At 50.8% G+C, this 15,524-nt stretch overlaps 1 protein-coding gene across 3 annotated transcripts; it reads left to right on the forward strand.

Moving 5' to 3' along the window:
• Positions 1 to 2,851: 2,851 nt before the first annotated feature.
• Positions 2,852 to 14,189, forward strand: CIMIP4 (ciliary microtubule inner protein 4). Of its 3 annotated transcripts, none has more exons than XM_057508263.1 (5): positions 2,852 to 2,929; positions 6,150 to 6,559; positions 8,361 to 8,505; positions 13,714 to 13,824; positions 14,023 to 14,189. In XM_057508263.1, the coding sequence occupies exons 2-5, from the start codon at positions 6,206 to 6,208 to the stop codon at positions 14,118 to 14,120; spliced, it is 708 nt and encodes a 235-aa protein (XP_057364246.1). In that variant the 5' UTR covers positions 2,852 to 2,929; positions 6,150 to 6,205; the 3' UTR covers positions 14,121 to 14,189. The 3 variants fall into 3 exon arrangements, with proteins under 3 accessions (XP_057364246.1, XP_057364245.1, XP_057364244.1); XM_057508262.1 differs by lacking the exon at positions 2,852 to 2,929 and adding an exon at positions 3,741 to 3,825; XM_057508261.1 differs by lacking the exon at positions 2,852 to 2,929 and adding an exon at positions 3,831 to 3,935.
• The last annotated feature ends 1,335 nt before the right edge of the window (positions 14,190 to 15,524 follow it).

Consider the following 15,524-nt stretch of genomic DNA (forward strand, 5'->3'; position numbering starts at 1 on the left):
GACACGGGATTTCATCTTGACTCTCCACATTCAGAGTCGCTCGGGAGTGAAGAGGGCCTGGACTGCAGCTGGACCTCCTTCCCCTCTCAACTTGGCCAGCATCTCTTGGGACCTTTCCCTTCAGGTCAGAAAGCGGCAGTGAGTTCAAGCCAGTCTAGGCTGCTCTGGACTCGGGGAGCCCCTGGGGCAGATGGGAAGCAGCTGTGGGCACATCAGGCAGGTGGCTGGGGATGGGGAACAGGGACTCTCTCCTTCTATCACTGGAAGGAGATAGAACGTGTGGGGTTGGTTTCAGCACCACTGGGGTGAGGTCCTATTCGTTTTCTGAGACTCAGTTTCTCCATCTGTGGGAGAGGGTGAGTTCATACTCTCTCTGAACACCTAAGTCCTTGAGAATAAGACAGACTCATCTTCTAGATGTGAGAATGCTTAACATATGCTCTGTATTAGTTACCTTTGCTGTATGACAAATCATCCAATGACACAGTGCTTCAGAACATTTATTGTCTCACAGTTCCTGTGGGGCAGGAATCCAGGTGCAGCTTCAGTGCGTCCTCTGCCTCAGGCTCTCTCACAAAGTGATCAAGGTGTTGGCCAGGGTTTCAATCTCATTCAAAACACAACTACAGAAGAACCCCTTTCCAAAGCCTCTCGGGTTCAGTTCCTTGTGGATTGTTGAAATAAGGGCCTCAGTTCCTCATGAGCTGTTAGCCAGAGGCCTCCTCACTTCCTAGCCTTGTAGGCCTCTCCAGAGGGCAGCTCAGAGCATAGAAGCTGCTTGCGTCAGAGCAAACGAGCCACAAAGGGCCAGAGAGAGTGTGAACAAGACAGTCACAGTCTTTAATAACTTCATCTTAGAAGCGGGATCCCATCACTTTTGCCATATTGTATTGGTTAGAAGCAAGTCACTGTATCCAGGCCACACTCAACGGGGCGGAATTACACAAATGTGTGAATACCAAGGAAAACGGGATCAGTGAGAGCCATGTCAACTTCCCACCTCTATTCACCCTTCAGCCCCCACCATATACATCCATTGCACATGCAAAATACTTCACCTTCCAAGATCTCCAAAAGTCTCATCCCTTTGCAGCATCAGCTTAAAATCTAGACTGTGGACCTACCAGAGTGGATGTGGATGAGGCCCCCTAGGAGTCATTTCTTGAACTGTCCTTCTCCATGTGGAGAGCTGTGAAACTAAGCTGTCCTGAACACACCCAACATACAGAGGTGTGGCAGACAGAGAATAAGAGCTATAGACATTCCCATTAAAAATGAGGAAAATGGAGACACAGAGGAGTCACTGGTCCGTAGCAACTCTGAAATCCAGCTAGGCAAATGTTGGACTTCCCTTGATTAGGTTTCAAGCCCTAGAAATAATTCACCAAGGCTCTCAGCTCTGCCCAAAGGACCCTTGCTTCCACTGCTCTCTTAAGTTATCCTTTTTCCTTTTTTAAAATAGAAGGTAGCACATGTTCACTGCTGAGCGATTTTCTCAGACTGCTTTCTGCCAGTAAAATTTAGGAGGCCACTGGTCTCTCTTCACTTTATACCGTCTCTGTCCCTTTCACTCCAGGCTGGTAGTATTTCTGCGGATACAGTTTCCTGAAAACCTATGAAACATACAAGGGTTCACTCCACTCAACAAAACCCACAATCTTCTCTTCTGGCATTCCTGCAAAAGACAGCACCCCTACGCTTCCCAGAGGTCCTGCTGTTCCATTAAGAGGATCTGTGAGGCATCTTCTTATCTCTTTAAAGGGTCTTTTGTGTGACTAAATAATACTCTGAGCCTTTCATCTTCCTTAGGTTTTAATAAAAGGCTGTAGAGTCACACACTTGGCTACCTTTTCCGGACAGTATTATAAAGCCATTTCTTAATTTTGGCATCATTTGGCTTCTGGAGAAGATGAGACTTTCCAGAACTGCTCAGTGTTGTTTCCTTTTGTTTAATGCTCTTTCTTTCAGTTCCTCTCTCTCCTCTACATGTCACGACACCAGCGAGGAGAAACTGGGCACCTTCAATACCTGGCTTGAAAATCTCCCTCACTACATCACCCCACGTACAGGCACGCATCCTGCTTGCCACATGACTGGATGACAGTGTCGCCGAATTTCTTTCACTGCAAAACGAGGACACTTCTTCCTCCAGGTCCTAATAGCATGTTCCTCACTTCCTTTTGTGCCTTCGTGGGCAGCATCCTCCAGGTCCAGGGTTCTACCAACAATCTGTTTGAGGCAACTGAGACTTTTTCTATCATGTTCCTCAAAATTCTTTCAGGTTCCACCCACTGCTCTGTTCCAAAGCCACTCCTACATTTTTCGGCATTTGTTACCGCAGCACTTCTCTCTTGGTCCCAAAATATGTGCTATCTCTTGCTGCATAATAAATTCCCACAAAGCTTAGCAGCCTAAAACTATGTACTTAAAAAACATCCTGTTTGCAGGGAGGTAATAGTCGCCAGGACGGGGGGCTTGGGGCAATGTACCTGTAGCCAGAGCCTGCTGAGCACTGCCTGGGGAGTGTTGGGTGGGGCGGTAGGGGAGACTGTGGGAGATTATAAAGGAGGCAGAGGAGCCCAGGGGCCCCTGGCCCTTTGAGAAAGGCCTTTGAGGCCCTGGAGGTGGGGGGACCAGGGCTTTCTGGAAAGGGCACAGTCTGCAGGGGTCTAGGAGGCAGGCTTGGTGCCAAGGTGCCAAGGTGGATGGTTCAAGGGGGGTCCTTGAGCACCAGAAGACACTGGAAAGAGCATGGAAGGGCCTCTGTCAAGGCCAAGCAGATGGCCACAAGCCTCCCAGTTCAGCTCTTGGCTTCTCCTCGTTTATGGAAATTCTGTCACCCAAGAGGATTGTGTTCCTTTGTCTGCAGAACTAAGCCTGGAATTACCTGTCCCAGAGCAAGAGTCAACGGAGCTGGGCCACTGAGCAGGTAGGACAGCAAACCAGCGATGTGCTGACCAGGGACAGGCTGAATGCAAGTCCAGGCCTTCAGAGGAGCCCCAGGGGCAACAGGGAACAGCCCCCCGACCCCCCATCTTGCTTTGGCCTCCAGATGCGCTGTGTGCCCTGACTTCTGGGGTATTCTGTTTGCAGACGGAAGAAAAGGGAAGGGAAAAGAATATTGCTAAGCCCCTTCCGTCTGCCAGACCTGTGGTTATGAGCCCCCAGGGCTCAGAGGGCCACCAGCAACCCCTCTGGGCACTTGAAAGGCAAGGCTGGGGGGGAACACAGCAGGTGGCCCGGGGGCTGTGGGAGGAGGTATGCCCACCCAGCGGTGTGGCCCAAGGAAGGGAGAGGCACGTGTTCCAGGCAGGGCAACAGTGCCTGCGAAGGTGGAGTGGGCCTGGTCCCTGAGGGCTGGAGCTGTGCCCTGAGGACCCGGGGAAGGGAGCTCCGAGGACAGCCCACCAGCGCGGGCGACTGGGGCTGGCAGGTGGGATGTGGGACACAGGCCAGGACCCCGGCCGGTTGCTCTCTCCAGTGACCAGGATGGCTCTGGGCCTTGTAAACACTCAGAGTGCAGCCTCTCCCCCAGAGATTCTGGTTCAGCAGCCCTGGGGGAGGCTCAGGCGTCGGCTTTTAATGAGAGTCCCTGGGGAATCCTAACACAGGGCCAAGCTTGTAAACCTCTGACCACAGCAAGTGAGGCGGGATTTACTCTGCCCATCTTATAGATGAAGAGGTGGAGCTGGAATGAGTGTGCTGGAATGCCAGCCGCAGACATTCATTCATTCAACCAACATTTCGCTAAAGGAGGACAGGGGTTGGCCTGTCCGGCTCACTGCTGTTTCCCCAGAGCCTGGCCCTGCGCCTGACACACAGCAGGTTTGCTCAGTGGGTGAATTGGTGAATAAATAATTGGCTCTCTGAGCCAGGGCACACAAAACGTGGTCCTGGCCATCAGACTGCTCATAACCCCAAAGGGCGGCCAGAAGGTGAGCAGATAATTAAGATATAATGTGCTGACAGAGGGGGCAGGCGGGAGCACAGCCTGGGAGAAACGGAGAGCTGTTCTGGGGTCCTGAGCCCCGAACCCTGTGGGACCCCAGGAGGAGCCCATCCCTGTGCTGGGCCTCAGTCTCCCCATGAGCAGGAGGAGAGGCCCTCGTTGATCAGGGGGGTGCTGGCTGCTCCTCAGACTCCCTGCCTCTGCCTTCCTGAGAAGGGTCACGGTCCCCACCCTGGAAGCCTTAGCTGTCCCCGGAGTTTCCTCTTTGCTTGGCTGCCTGCTTGCTGGGACGAACCCAAGATGCGAGGGAGAGAAAGCCTCTGGTCTCTGGGAGTTCATTTTCCCTCTGCCTTTTGTGTAGGCGACAAAGGAGCAAGAGCAGGACAGTGTCTTATTTCAGTGCCTTGGGACGGGTGGTGGCGTGGAGGAGAAGGAGGGTGGCGAGGAAGCAGGCGGGCTCGGACCTCAGCTTTCTCTGTCCCCGCCGCTCCGCGGAAGGGTGTGCGGCCCCCCACGGGTGGGCAAGAGAGCTTTCCCGGGGCACCACCACTGGGGGACAGCAGAGTAGGATCCGGGAGGGAGAAGTGAAAACCCCAACGGCTGGCGGGCGACACCTGTAACGCTCAGGCAGCCTCCCTGCAAAACAAACCGGGGCCATCTGAGTGGCCCCCAGCGCGGCAGCAGCTGAGCCCTGCAGGGGTGAAAGGGAAGGTTAGCCGGTGCTGCTTCCATAAGCAGATCCTCAAGGCACAGCGCTGTTTTTTAACAGCAAGTTACAAAGCAATACATAGAACCTGATCTCATTTATAAACAAAAGTAAAGCAAAGCTATGTATGTTTCGAGAGGGCTGGAGGACCCATCCAGGACCTTTTGGAGGGAAGTTCAGCAAACATGTTTACAGCTGTAACCTGGGATTGAGGACTGGGGAGGGGGCAGGAGGGGGACTCATCTTCTGTGTTTTGCACGGTAAGAAATAATTTGTATACGACTCGGGTATTATAATGTGTAACGCCTTACATACAATGTGTATTTTGAGTGGCCATCCAGCTGGTGGTAAGATGTACTGTTCCCTGTCACTGAGAAAGAGAAAACTTGCTGGTTGGACCAGGGCCATTGATTGTCAGATGCAGGCCCGTGTTAGAGGTGCTAACATGAGAAGAAATGACGTCTTGGAATTGATGAGGTGCAGTGTCCCCCTGCATTTGACACCCTGAAGCCACCCACTCACTGATCACCTCCACCAGGATCTCGGAGGCACGGGGCTCTCTGGTGGGTGCTGTGGGAGGTCCAGGACTGACTCACCCATGGCCCCATCTCAGCGACCGACCTCCACCTCCATTTAGGAGGGGAAACAAGTCGGTGTGTAAATCACGACGGAGAAAAGGAAAGCTCAGGGTCATGAAAGAAGCGTGGAGTGTGTTGGGGCAGACACGTGTAGTTGAGAGGAGGGAGCTGGTCCAGCCGGCTTGGGGTGGGAGTCAGGGAGGACTTCCTGGTGGGGCTGCATTTGAAAGAATGGAAAGGGAAGATTTTGACTTAAGGAAAAGGACAGGTTGGCCTTCCAGGTAGACTGGGAGCAGGAGGGCCTGGTAGGACTGGGAGTGGGGCAGGAATGTGGGTGGGACAGGGGAGGGGAGCCGTGTGGGTGCAGGATCCTGGGACTGGCTGGGATGCCACTACCCAGTGAGCCCAGAGAGTTGGGGTTGAGGAGCAAAGCCCAGGCTGCTCCAGCTCTGGAACTTTCCTGCCAAGCCAAGGGGAATGCCCTCTGCCAGCTCCCACAGCTGCTGGTTTTCTTCACTGGATTGCCAGCGATATTCAAAGTGGGGAAGGGAACTGACCAAATGGAGCCAGGTTCACTAAAGCACAGAGAGGTCGGGTCCCTGGTTCATGGTCACACAGCCAGGCCTCAAGGCTAGACAAGCTTGGGCTGCTGCTCTTATGGTCCAGAACAATGTGGGATGACCCTGTCCTACGGGAGGCTTGGTGACTGAACTACCTTCTCCCTTTGTCTCTCTCCTGATGTCTTACCCATGCTGCTGGACCACTTGACTTCTCTCTGTCTACATCTGTTTTTCTGCTTTGGATCTCTGGGCGCTCTCTCTGTTCCCTCTCTGTACCCCCACTGCTATCTCCCTTCCTGCCCTCCATTCTCTGCACTGGTCTACCTTCTCTCCCTCCCTCCCTCTCCTCTGTTCAGGTCTGACCACTTTGAAAAGGGCCCATCTGAACAACAACAAGGAGGACCAGCAGGACATGGACCCCTGGAGAATTGCCCGCAGCCCCTCAGACACCTCCAAGTTCAAGTACCAGGCCCCAGTCTCCCCACAGCCATCCCTGCACCTGGAGGAGGTCCGGCCTCCAACCCCCTCAGCCATCAGCCAAGACCGCCCCAGTGTGGACCCACAGCCTAAGTCTGTGCTGGAGGGGGGCCCCAGACCCTCCTCATGGGAGAGCAGGGCTACCTTCCAAGAGAAGCCTCAGCTGTACCAGGGGCTGGAGGAAGGCCCCAACTTGGGCTCACAGGGCCAGAGGAGCAGCGTCATTCCTGACAACATTCGCCACAAGTTTGGGAGCAACATGGTGGACCAGCTGGTCTCCGAGGATCAGGTGGCAGAGCGGGGCCCAGGAGGCTAAGGGGAGCAGGAGGGGCATGCGTGGAGACTTTTTATGAGGGCCCCCAAGGAACCTGCTCTTGAGTACAGAGCCCCTGTAATAACATCGTTAGAAAGTAGTGTTTACTGAGCACTTGCTATGTGCCACAGCACCTTCACATATAACAATTCATTTAATCTTCCCAGTGAGGAAGGTACTTAATTAACCCTATCTATTAATAAGGGGCCCAAGGATTAGAGGGGTTAAGTTAACCAAACTCTGTGCATTTTATGGAATGAGGCACCAAACTGGGCCAGCAGATTTAGGAGCCCTAGCCCTTATAACTTTGAAGTCTCGAGTTTGAATTAGATGCATTTAACTTAAACAAGTCTCCTAAAGGAGATAGCACTGAGCAGAAGACTTGGGTTTGAATTCTGCCTTTGCCCCTGAATGCTGGGTGACTTTGTATAATTTACTCCCCCTCTCTGGGCTTTAGTCTTTGTACCTGTAAAGTGAGGCAGTTGGACTAGATCAAGCTGGTAAATACATGACATGGGCGCACCATCATTGTCCCAGCCCAAATTCATGGCAGACATCACTAATCACTAGTGGAACTTTTTACCACCTGATACATTATTCCAGGGAGCCACTGAAAGCTGAGATAAAACTTGTCCGCCTTTTATGGTCAGATGGTAAGGGTTCTTCCTGCTCTGGCATTTTGAGACATAGTGTCAAAGCTACTGTCTCAACCCTCATAACAACTACACTGTGCACTTGGCCAGGCAGTTGTTACTGTTTCCTTTTTAACTGATGGTAAAACTGAAGTTCCCATTGGTGATGTGATCTGCTCAGGGTCACATTGAGCAAGTGGAAGAATCAGGATCACAAAGGCTGTGCGCTGGGACCCATTCCATTTTGTCCTTCTAGGGTGTGGTGACCCGCCCCCCCCGCCCACCTGTTAGTTGGGGAGATCACAATCCTAAATGTCCTGCCCCACCTGGAGGATCTTGTCCCCGTTTGAGATTCATCTGCATGGCCACTATCTTCCACTGTCCCTCTTGGCCTTAGGAAGGTAATGTTTCTCTCTCTGGCCATCATCTCAGCCTTGAATCAAGAGATCTGGTTTTTCTGTCCAGCTGTGACACATATCACAGATGTCATCCAGGCAGCTAGAAGCTACTTCAAAGGCCATCCAGTTCTGCTCTGATCCCATTTTACAAGTAGGGAATCTGAGGCCTGGAGACGAGCAGAGACATGCCCAACATCAGCAGCTGGTATATGGCAGAACTGGGATTCAAACCCAGGTTTCTTGGCTCTGAGGTCTGGGCTCAACCACTCTGGGCCTCAGTTTATCCATTGGTACAAGGAAGTAGTTGGCCCCAGTGAAATCTAAGGACCCACCCAGAGCTGGTTTGTATGATGCCTCCATCATGGGAGGCGAATCTGGGGCTCTGTGGTTCACCAGCTGTGCGAACAGGGTGATTCCTGGCCCTGAGGCCCAGTTCCCTCATTTATAAAACAGTGGAAATAATATCACCTTTAAAAGTGCTCTCCTGGTGATGTACACGGTGGGTACTCAGGACAGGGAGGAAGTTTTATGATACTTCGCCCTGATGCCCACGTGGGAGGTGGCGTGGCGGGAGAGGGTGGAGGGGCCTCTGGGGCTTCCAGCTCCCAGCCCCGGGGGCTGGTTGAAGGCCACAGGCTCAGGGTGAGTTGCGGCAGAAAGGGCAGGTCAGAGGGAGGGGGAGGAGCGGGGACGTGTGGGCCTGACCCTCTTCTGGATCCCTCGTCTCTTCTCCCTCTCCCCTGTCAGGCTCGAAAGGCCATTGGTGACGTTTTGGAAGGCCAGAAGAGGGCAAGCTCACGGTCCAGCAGGACCCAGAGGCCCTGGGAAAGCCCGTCCATCTATTCAGACTACTATGATCTGGGCTACAACGTGCGGGCAAACTTATTTCAAGGTCAGGCCAAAGGGCAAGGATGGGGCTGTGAACACCCATGGTCCCCAGGGCATTGGGCAGGAAAGGCCTCTGGGGTGTCTACTCCGTTCCTGGACCTCCATGGTCCCAGACCCCAGGATATATCCCCAGGTACTCATTTCACAGCCACCAAGGCCAGTGTCTGTGCCCCTGGGGCCAGGCCCTGTGCCAAGTGCTAGGAACGTCCAGTTCCCGGGCAGGCCTGCTCTCACCGCACAGACGATCCGTCCCGGTGGGCAGTCAGCCCTCCCTTGCTTCCCGACACCTCCCGTGTCCTCATCTGCCAGGATGAGGCCTGGGTGCTCTGGTTCCTTTGGTGATAACATCAGGTTTTCTGAACTCAAAGCTCAACTCAGCCACTCACTGGGTGTGGCCCCAGGCAGAATCCTTAACCTCTCTGTGCCTCAGTCCCCTTCTCAGTACAATGGGGATAATAATGATGATATGGCCCTCTAGGTCGCTGGCAGGACTCTATGAAGTGGCCTGTGGCTCTGAAGGAGTGCTTGGTAGCTGCCAGGCCATTCATTTTCCTTCCCAGAGGCTGGTGGTGGCACCAGCTGGGAGAAGGGTTGGAGACTCGGCATCGACGGAGCATCTTGCAGGTCACTGTGCCTGCCTGTTTGCTTAGTGGGGGGCGTTACTAGGGTCGTTTCACAGGTGGAGGGACACACTTGCCCCCAGACCTTTCAGAAATTCAAGGTGGATGGTCATCTCAGATTGTAATCTCAAATCCAAGTTTTTCTTCTGCTTCCAAAGCCGCAGACTCTTTCCTCAGCATCGGGTCACCCCCCAAGCTGTGGCCCTCTTCCCAAGGGATTAATGAATTGCTCAGATGGATTGAAGCCAGCATGCGAGGGCTTCTCTCTGCCCCATGTTCTAGTTCAGTCTCAGTGCAAAAAGCTGTGTTTCTGGCCCTCTTCCTTCCTCTGTCTCACTCCAGGCCCTGGCCAGTGCCCCCAGGGCCCAGCCACCCACTGGAGGCCTTTTGGGGTCTCTCTTTGAGAATGGAGGTGGGTGGAGGGTGCTGGGGGAGGGAAGAGGGCAGGCTCACATTGCCCTGTGCTGGGCCTCAGGGATCCTGCCTTCCACTTACTTCTTACACAACGCTCTAGGGTAATGTTTACAGGAATGTAAAAGAATAGAAGAGGCTTCTGTGTACTTGTCTCCCGGCCAGGACCTGAGCCAGGGGTGTGCCAGAGCCGGCTCAAACCAGCTCGACCCGTTCACAAGAGTAGATTGTTGAATTTGCCTTCATTGACTGGCATCACAATGCTATATAGCAATCGGCGGTGGTAGTATTTATACTCCAGAAATTGGCAAGCGCTGCACATTAGGGCTTGACCTTGAGCACACTATGTCAGTGAGCCTCGCCCTGCATCCCCGGTTCCACCCGCAGCAGTCCTTGCGCCAGCTCTTCCAGGATGTTGAAGCTCTTTTGTTGGAACAGAAGTTCAGAGAGGAAAGCAGAGAGGAGACAGCTCAGTGGGGAGAGTGGGGAGGGCCACCGGAAGTCTTCTCTCCCAGTGAGATGGGAAGCCAAGGCAGGCAGGAGAACGGCATTGTTTAACATAGGTTAGAGCATCACTCCAGTTGCTGTATTGAGAACAGATGTAGGGGAGCTGAGGCAGAAACAGGGAGCCCTGTGAGGAGGTGGCTGCAAAAGTCCAGGTGGGACAGAGGATGGTGGCTTGGTCTATGGACAGGGCAGGGGCACTACACTACTCTGGAGGGCACCATTGTACAATATGGTGGCCCAGGGAAGTAACAGTGAGGGTGACCTGACGTAGTAAGATTCTGGGGATTTGTGTAAGGTAGATTGAACAGAATATGCTAATGAATGGATTTGGGGTATATGAGGGAGGGATGAAGGTTGATTTCAAGGGTTTTGTAGGATAGAATTGCTATTTGCTGAGATAGAGGGCTTCCAGGAGGAGTGGGTTGAAGAAATCCTAGCCCATGCTGAGTCATAAGGAAAGTCTTTTATATAATCTTCTCAAATATTTAGTTTTGCTTTTCACATTTAAATCTTTAATCCACCTGGAGTTGATTTCTGTTTTTAGTGTGAAGCAGGGATTCATTTTTAATTCACCCTTTATGCGGATTACCAATTGTCTCAGCACCTTTTGCTGAACAGTCCCACCTTTTCCCTCAGTGACCTAGGGTGCCACCACTGGTATCCATCAAGTTTCCATGTGGGCACGGATCAGTTTCAAGGCTCTCTTTTCTTCCCATTGGTATAATATTACACTTTTAATTACCAAGCATTATAAGGAGTCTTATATCTGGGTGGACAATCCCCACCCACCCTTGGCCCCACTACCACCACCACTGGCTAAGGTCTTGGGTATTCTAGGTTCTTTACCCCTCCATATACACTTTAAAATCAGTTTGTCAGTTTCCAATGACACACCCTGTTGGCATTTTGACTGGAAGTACATTAAATCTACAGCTCAATTTAGGGGCAGTTGTCAGCTTTATGATAATGAGTTTTCCAATCCATGAATATGGTATGCAGGTCCATTAATTAAAATCTTCCTTCAGTATCTGTTAATAACACTATTTATAATTTTTTTCTATAAAGATCGTGTAGGTGTTTTGCTAGATTTTATTTTTCTTGCTACTTATTACAGATGATATCTTTTTAAAATTATATTTTCTAACTTTGCAGCTTGTATACAAAGATGCAGTTTTAGTTTTATATATTAATCTTACATTCAGAAGCCTAGCTCAGCTCACCTATTAATTCCAATAATTTGTTTGTAGATTCTTTGGGGCTTCTTTTTAATGATAAAAATAATAGTGGCTACATTCATGCATAGCATGTAGTATGTGCCAGGCACTGCTCTAAGTACTTTATATATACATTTTAATTTTCATAAGAACTTTATGCAGGAGGTGCTATAATTCCAATTTTTTTTAGATAGAAAAAATTAATGCAAGGGAAGGTTAAAAAACTTGCTAAAGGCCACACAGTTAGGATTGGTCAGAGTTGGAATTTGAACTGTGGCAGTCTGGAACCAGAGTTCACATTATTAACTAGTAGGCTTTTCCCACTTTTATGCCATTTCTCTGGCCAACTTGTCCAGGACAATGGTGCCTGTAAGCAAGGAAAGCCAGTATCCTTCTTGATTCTAACATTCTATCATTAAATATAATATTTAAAAAAGAATTTTGAAGATTTCTTTTATCGGGTTAAGGGGGGTTCCCTTTACTCCTAGTTTGCACATTAATTTTTAGAAAATTATGATTGGCTCTTGAGTTATTTTAACCATTTACACAGCAGTTATTCAGATGATCATATGGTATTTTTCCTTTGATCTATTGATGTGGTAAGTTATATTAACTGATGTTCTAATATTAAACCAAGCTTGTGTTTCTGCATTTAAACCAGTGTAGATGCATTATTTTTTAAATTGTGAAAATGTCCATCCATGTAGAAGAGTATACAAAAATCCATATTGTTGCAGTGTAAAGATTAAGTTGCTCTGTGCCGCCTCCTGGGTTAAGGTCGGGCTTTACAGGAACCTGGGCTTCCTCCAGCTGCATTACCTGTCTTTGCTCTTCTTTATAGCATTCGCCCCTGCATGTGAAACCCCAAGCTGTATCAAATAGGCTGGTCAGGGTACACCTCACAGAGAAGTAAAGGCCTGCAGGAGGGAAGCAGGTCAGCCTGCGGATTGCTGGGGAAGAGCCCAGTTGGACAATGGGACCACGCTGTGGACAGCAGCTCTTCCTGGCCTTTTTACTGAGCGCCATTGCAGGATTTTGTACAGAGGAGTAACTTAGGTTTCAAAGGCTCCAACGGTCTGTTGTGTTGAGACTGGACAGAACATAGTGGGGCCAGAGTAGAGGCAGGGAGACCAGAGACAAGGGGCAGATCAGGGGTAGGATTTAAAATGGCTCCAGGCAGGTCTGCTCCACGAGCCCCTGGTTCACAGAAACAGTTGGGCACCCTTGCGCCTGTTGAAGGCGTGGCTGACCTGTGTGCGCTCCCTGCCCTGCCATCTCAGGCCCAGGCCTTTGCTCAAAGCTTTGGTGTTCCCCAGACTGACCCCACTGAAGCTTCTTTAGTTAGATTTATTGTGAGAGGCCCGCGCCACCTGGGTTTTGGGGACGGCGACTCAACTCAACACATAAAAAGTCAAAAACACCCTCTTAAAACATGCTGGCCAGTTTCCCAGATCCAACCATTTATGCCTTTGATGCAGGTATGTTTTTAACAGATATTTTAGACACTTTCAATTTCCATCCAGAAGAGTCGGCTTCATAGCTCACTTTGATATCTGATCTTTATCATACTTAGGGCTTTAGTCCAAATTTCTAACAACATGCTTAAGCATTTAGAACCATAAATACTAAACACAATAAAAATTGTTTAAAGTGGATCTGTGGCTTGATGGCATTGTCTTTAGACGATGACCAGTGATGATTTCAGTCCTTTGAAACTGTTGAGACGTGCTTTATAGGGCAGCGGGCCATTTTTCTGGATGATGGGTATGTGTTTGCAGATAATCTCTTGGGCTTACGGTTCTGGGTCTAATAGAGCAAGCTTGTTAATTATTTCTAATTCCTTGTTAATATTCTTTGCTTGACCTATTAATTACTAAGCGATTATCTTTAGGTCTTTCTCTATGATAGCAGATTTTCCTGTTTCTCCTTGTAGCTGTCAATTTGCATGTATCTAGTTTAGAACTCTTATATCACCTGAATGAATTGCAGTCATTTTATTTCTCATAATGCCCTTGCCTTATAGTCTTATTTTGTCCAGTGGATGAAATCAGTAAAGCAGGCCCAGATTGCTCTGAGTTAATATTCACTTGGTATATCTTTTTCTACACTTTCACAGTTATCCTCTCTGTGTCCTATTGTTTTAAGTATGCTTTAAGTAATATATATCTGGAAAATACTTTCTGTAGTCTGATCATCTGTCTTTTTAATCAATGGGTTCAGTCCATTTATATATATATCTAATTACTGATACATTTAGATTTATTCCTATGACCTTATTTTGTGTTTTCTGTTTGTGCTGCTTTTTCTATGCCACTTTTGGAACCCAGGCCTGCCTTCTCTGCCTTCCCCTCCCCTTCCCCTGCCCTCCCACAGTCCACCATCCACAGGGGACACTGACACCCAGGTATGAACCCTACAGTACCTGACCTCGACTGACTCAGGGCTTCTGGGGTTTCACAGGGGCCCCCGAGGAGATGAAGAGCCTCATGAAGGCCTCCTATACGCCAGAGGTGATCGAGAAATCAGTGAGGGACATGGAGCACTGGCATGGCAGGAAGACGGATGATCTGGGTATGTGGGAAGCTGGGGGGACGGGAGGTGGACTCTCCCCACACTGGGTGGGGCATGTTGGCCCCAGGGTCCAGAGAGAAACAGGGCAGCAGATAGAGACCTGGGGAGGCCTCGAAGGGGTATGGGTCACTGCCAGGGGCTGGGCCCTCCAGAGGTCCTCTGGGTGATCTGTGCTGGCTCCTTCCCTGCCCTCTGCAGGACGGTGGCACCAGAAAAACGCTATGAACATAAACTTGCAGAAAGCCCTGGATGAGAAACACGGAGAAAAGAGCAAAAGCAAGAGCTTCAAGTACTAGGTGCAGCCTAGAGGAGGCGCCCTCCGCTCAGAGAAAGTGCTGACAATAAAGGCACGAATCTGAACATTCTCTCCGCCTGGTGGCTCTCCCTGGGGTGGAGCTGATACGTGTGCTGGAGAGACCAGCTGCGGGAGGATAGAAGCCCCGAGGGCCCAGACCTCCCCCAGACACTCCCCCTAGCCACACACGCACACCTTCCCCCAGAAGTCCAGGGAAGGATGTGGAACTGAGCAGGACTGTCTCAGCCTGGTGTGTCCAGCTTCTGCCTCATGCCCGGTGAGGCATGTCCCCTCTCGTCCTGCCACGAGCCGACATTACTGGACCGTGACTTGCATGCCCTGCCTAGCAGAGCCCCAGTTATTTCCAGACACCCATTCCTTCCCAAAGATCCATGGACTTCGGAGGAATAGGCCACCCCAACCCCGAACCAGGGGTGGGCTTGATTGGTCTCTCAGTAATTCTAACTCCTCCACCGCGCAGAAAGAGAGATTGGTTCAGAAATGGGCATGTGACTCAGTTTGGGCCAATGAAATGCAAGGAAAAGTGTGCGTTTGTGTAGCTTTCTGGGAGATTCTTTACTGGGAGAGCTGGGGAGCGTCCCTCTGTCCTGCTGTAGGGAATGAGGACCCAGGCAGTTCTCTGAAACTGGAGTTGCTGCTGATGCTGCAGCACCGTCTGGGGCCTCCAGGCCCTCACCAAGCTGTTCCATCCACCTGGCCAGAAGCCCCTGTCCTCTGGACTTCCTATCTGTGAGTCTGCGCATCTTTCCATTGTTTAAACTAGACTTTATCCTTAACCGGTAAGAATCTAAGGTAACAACAGGGGAGGGACCTGGGAACTGGGGTCCCAGGAGGAGTCCCTGGAATTCCGGGTTAGACAGGCATGCAAACCAGCTGTTCCTGAAGCTTTTTACCTGGTTAGTCTCCAAGCCGGTGGCACACTCCACCCGCAGATCACGCTAACCACGCTCTACTCATCGGTATTTATTATTTGCTATGTTCCGAATCACCCCAAGACCTAGTGGCTTAAAACAGCCACGATCAATTATGTGCTTATGATTGTGCGATTTGGGCAGAGCTCCGCGTGGCTCCTTCCTGCTCCACGTGGCATCTGCTGTAAAGATAGCCGCTTCTCCCACGCGCCTGGCACCGCCATAGAGATGTGTGCACTGCTGGGATCAGGCTGGGCATCCCGCTTTCGCTGGGGGCCCTCCCTTTGGCTAGCTTGGGCTTTGTCCTGACATGGTGACCGCGTTCTAGTAAGGCGCCTTCCAAGAGGACAAGTCTCATTGTGTGAGGGCTTACACCTTGCACCGGCTTGTCAGTGTCCCTGTGGTCAAAGGGGCATATGGTTACGCCCAAGCTCAGGAGGAGGAGATTGCACAAGAGTATTTCTGTAGGCTGG

The sequence above is a fragment of the Manis pentadactyla genome, chromosome 10, assembly GCF_030020395.1.
Source record: "Manis pentadactyla isolate mManPen7 chromosome 10, mManPen7.hap1, whole genome shotgun sequence".
In the NCBI taxonomy this organism is placed as follows: Eukaryota; Metazoa; Chordata; class Mammalia; order Pholidota; family Manidae; genus Manis; species Manis pentadactyla.

Coding starts and splice junctions, on each gene's coding strand:
- CIMIP4 (XM_057508263.1), top strand. CDS start 6,206: ATGGACCCCTGGAGAATTGCCCGCAGCCCCTCAGACACCTCCAAGTTC. Junction 8,506..13,713: donor GCGGGCAAACTTATTTCAAG/GTCAGGCCAAAG, acceptor GGGGTTTCACAG/GGGCCCCCGAGGAGATGAAG. Junction 13,825..14,022: donor CAGGAAGACGGATGATCTGG/GTATGTGGGAAG, acceptor TGCCCTCTGCAG/GACGGTGGCACCAGAAAAAC.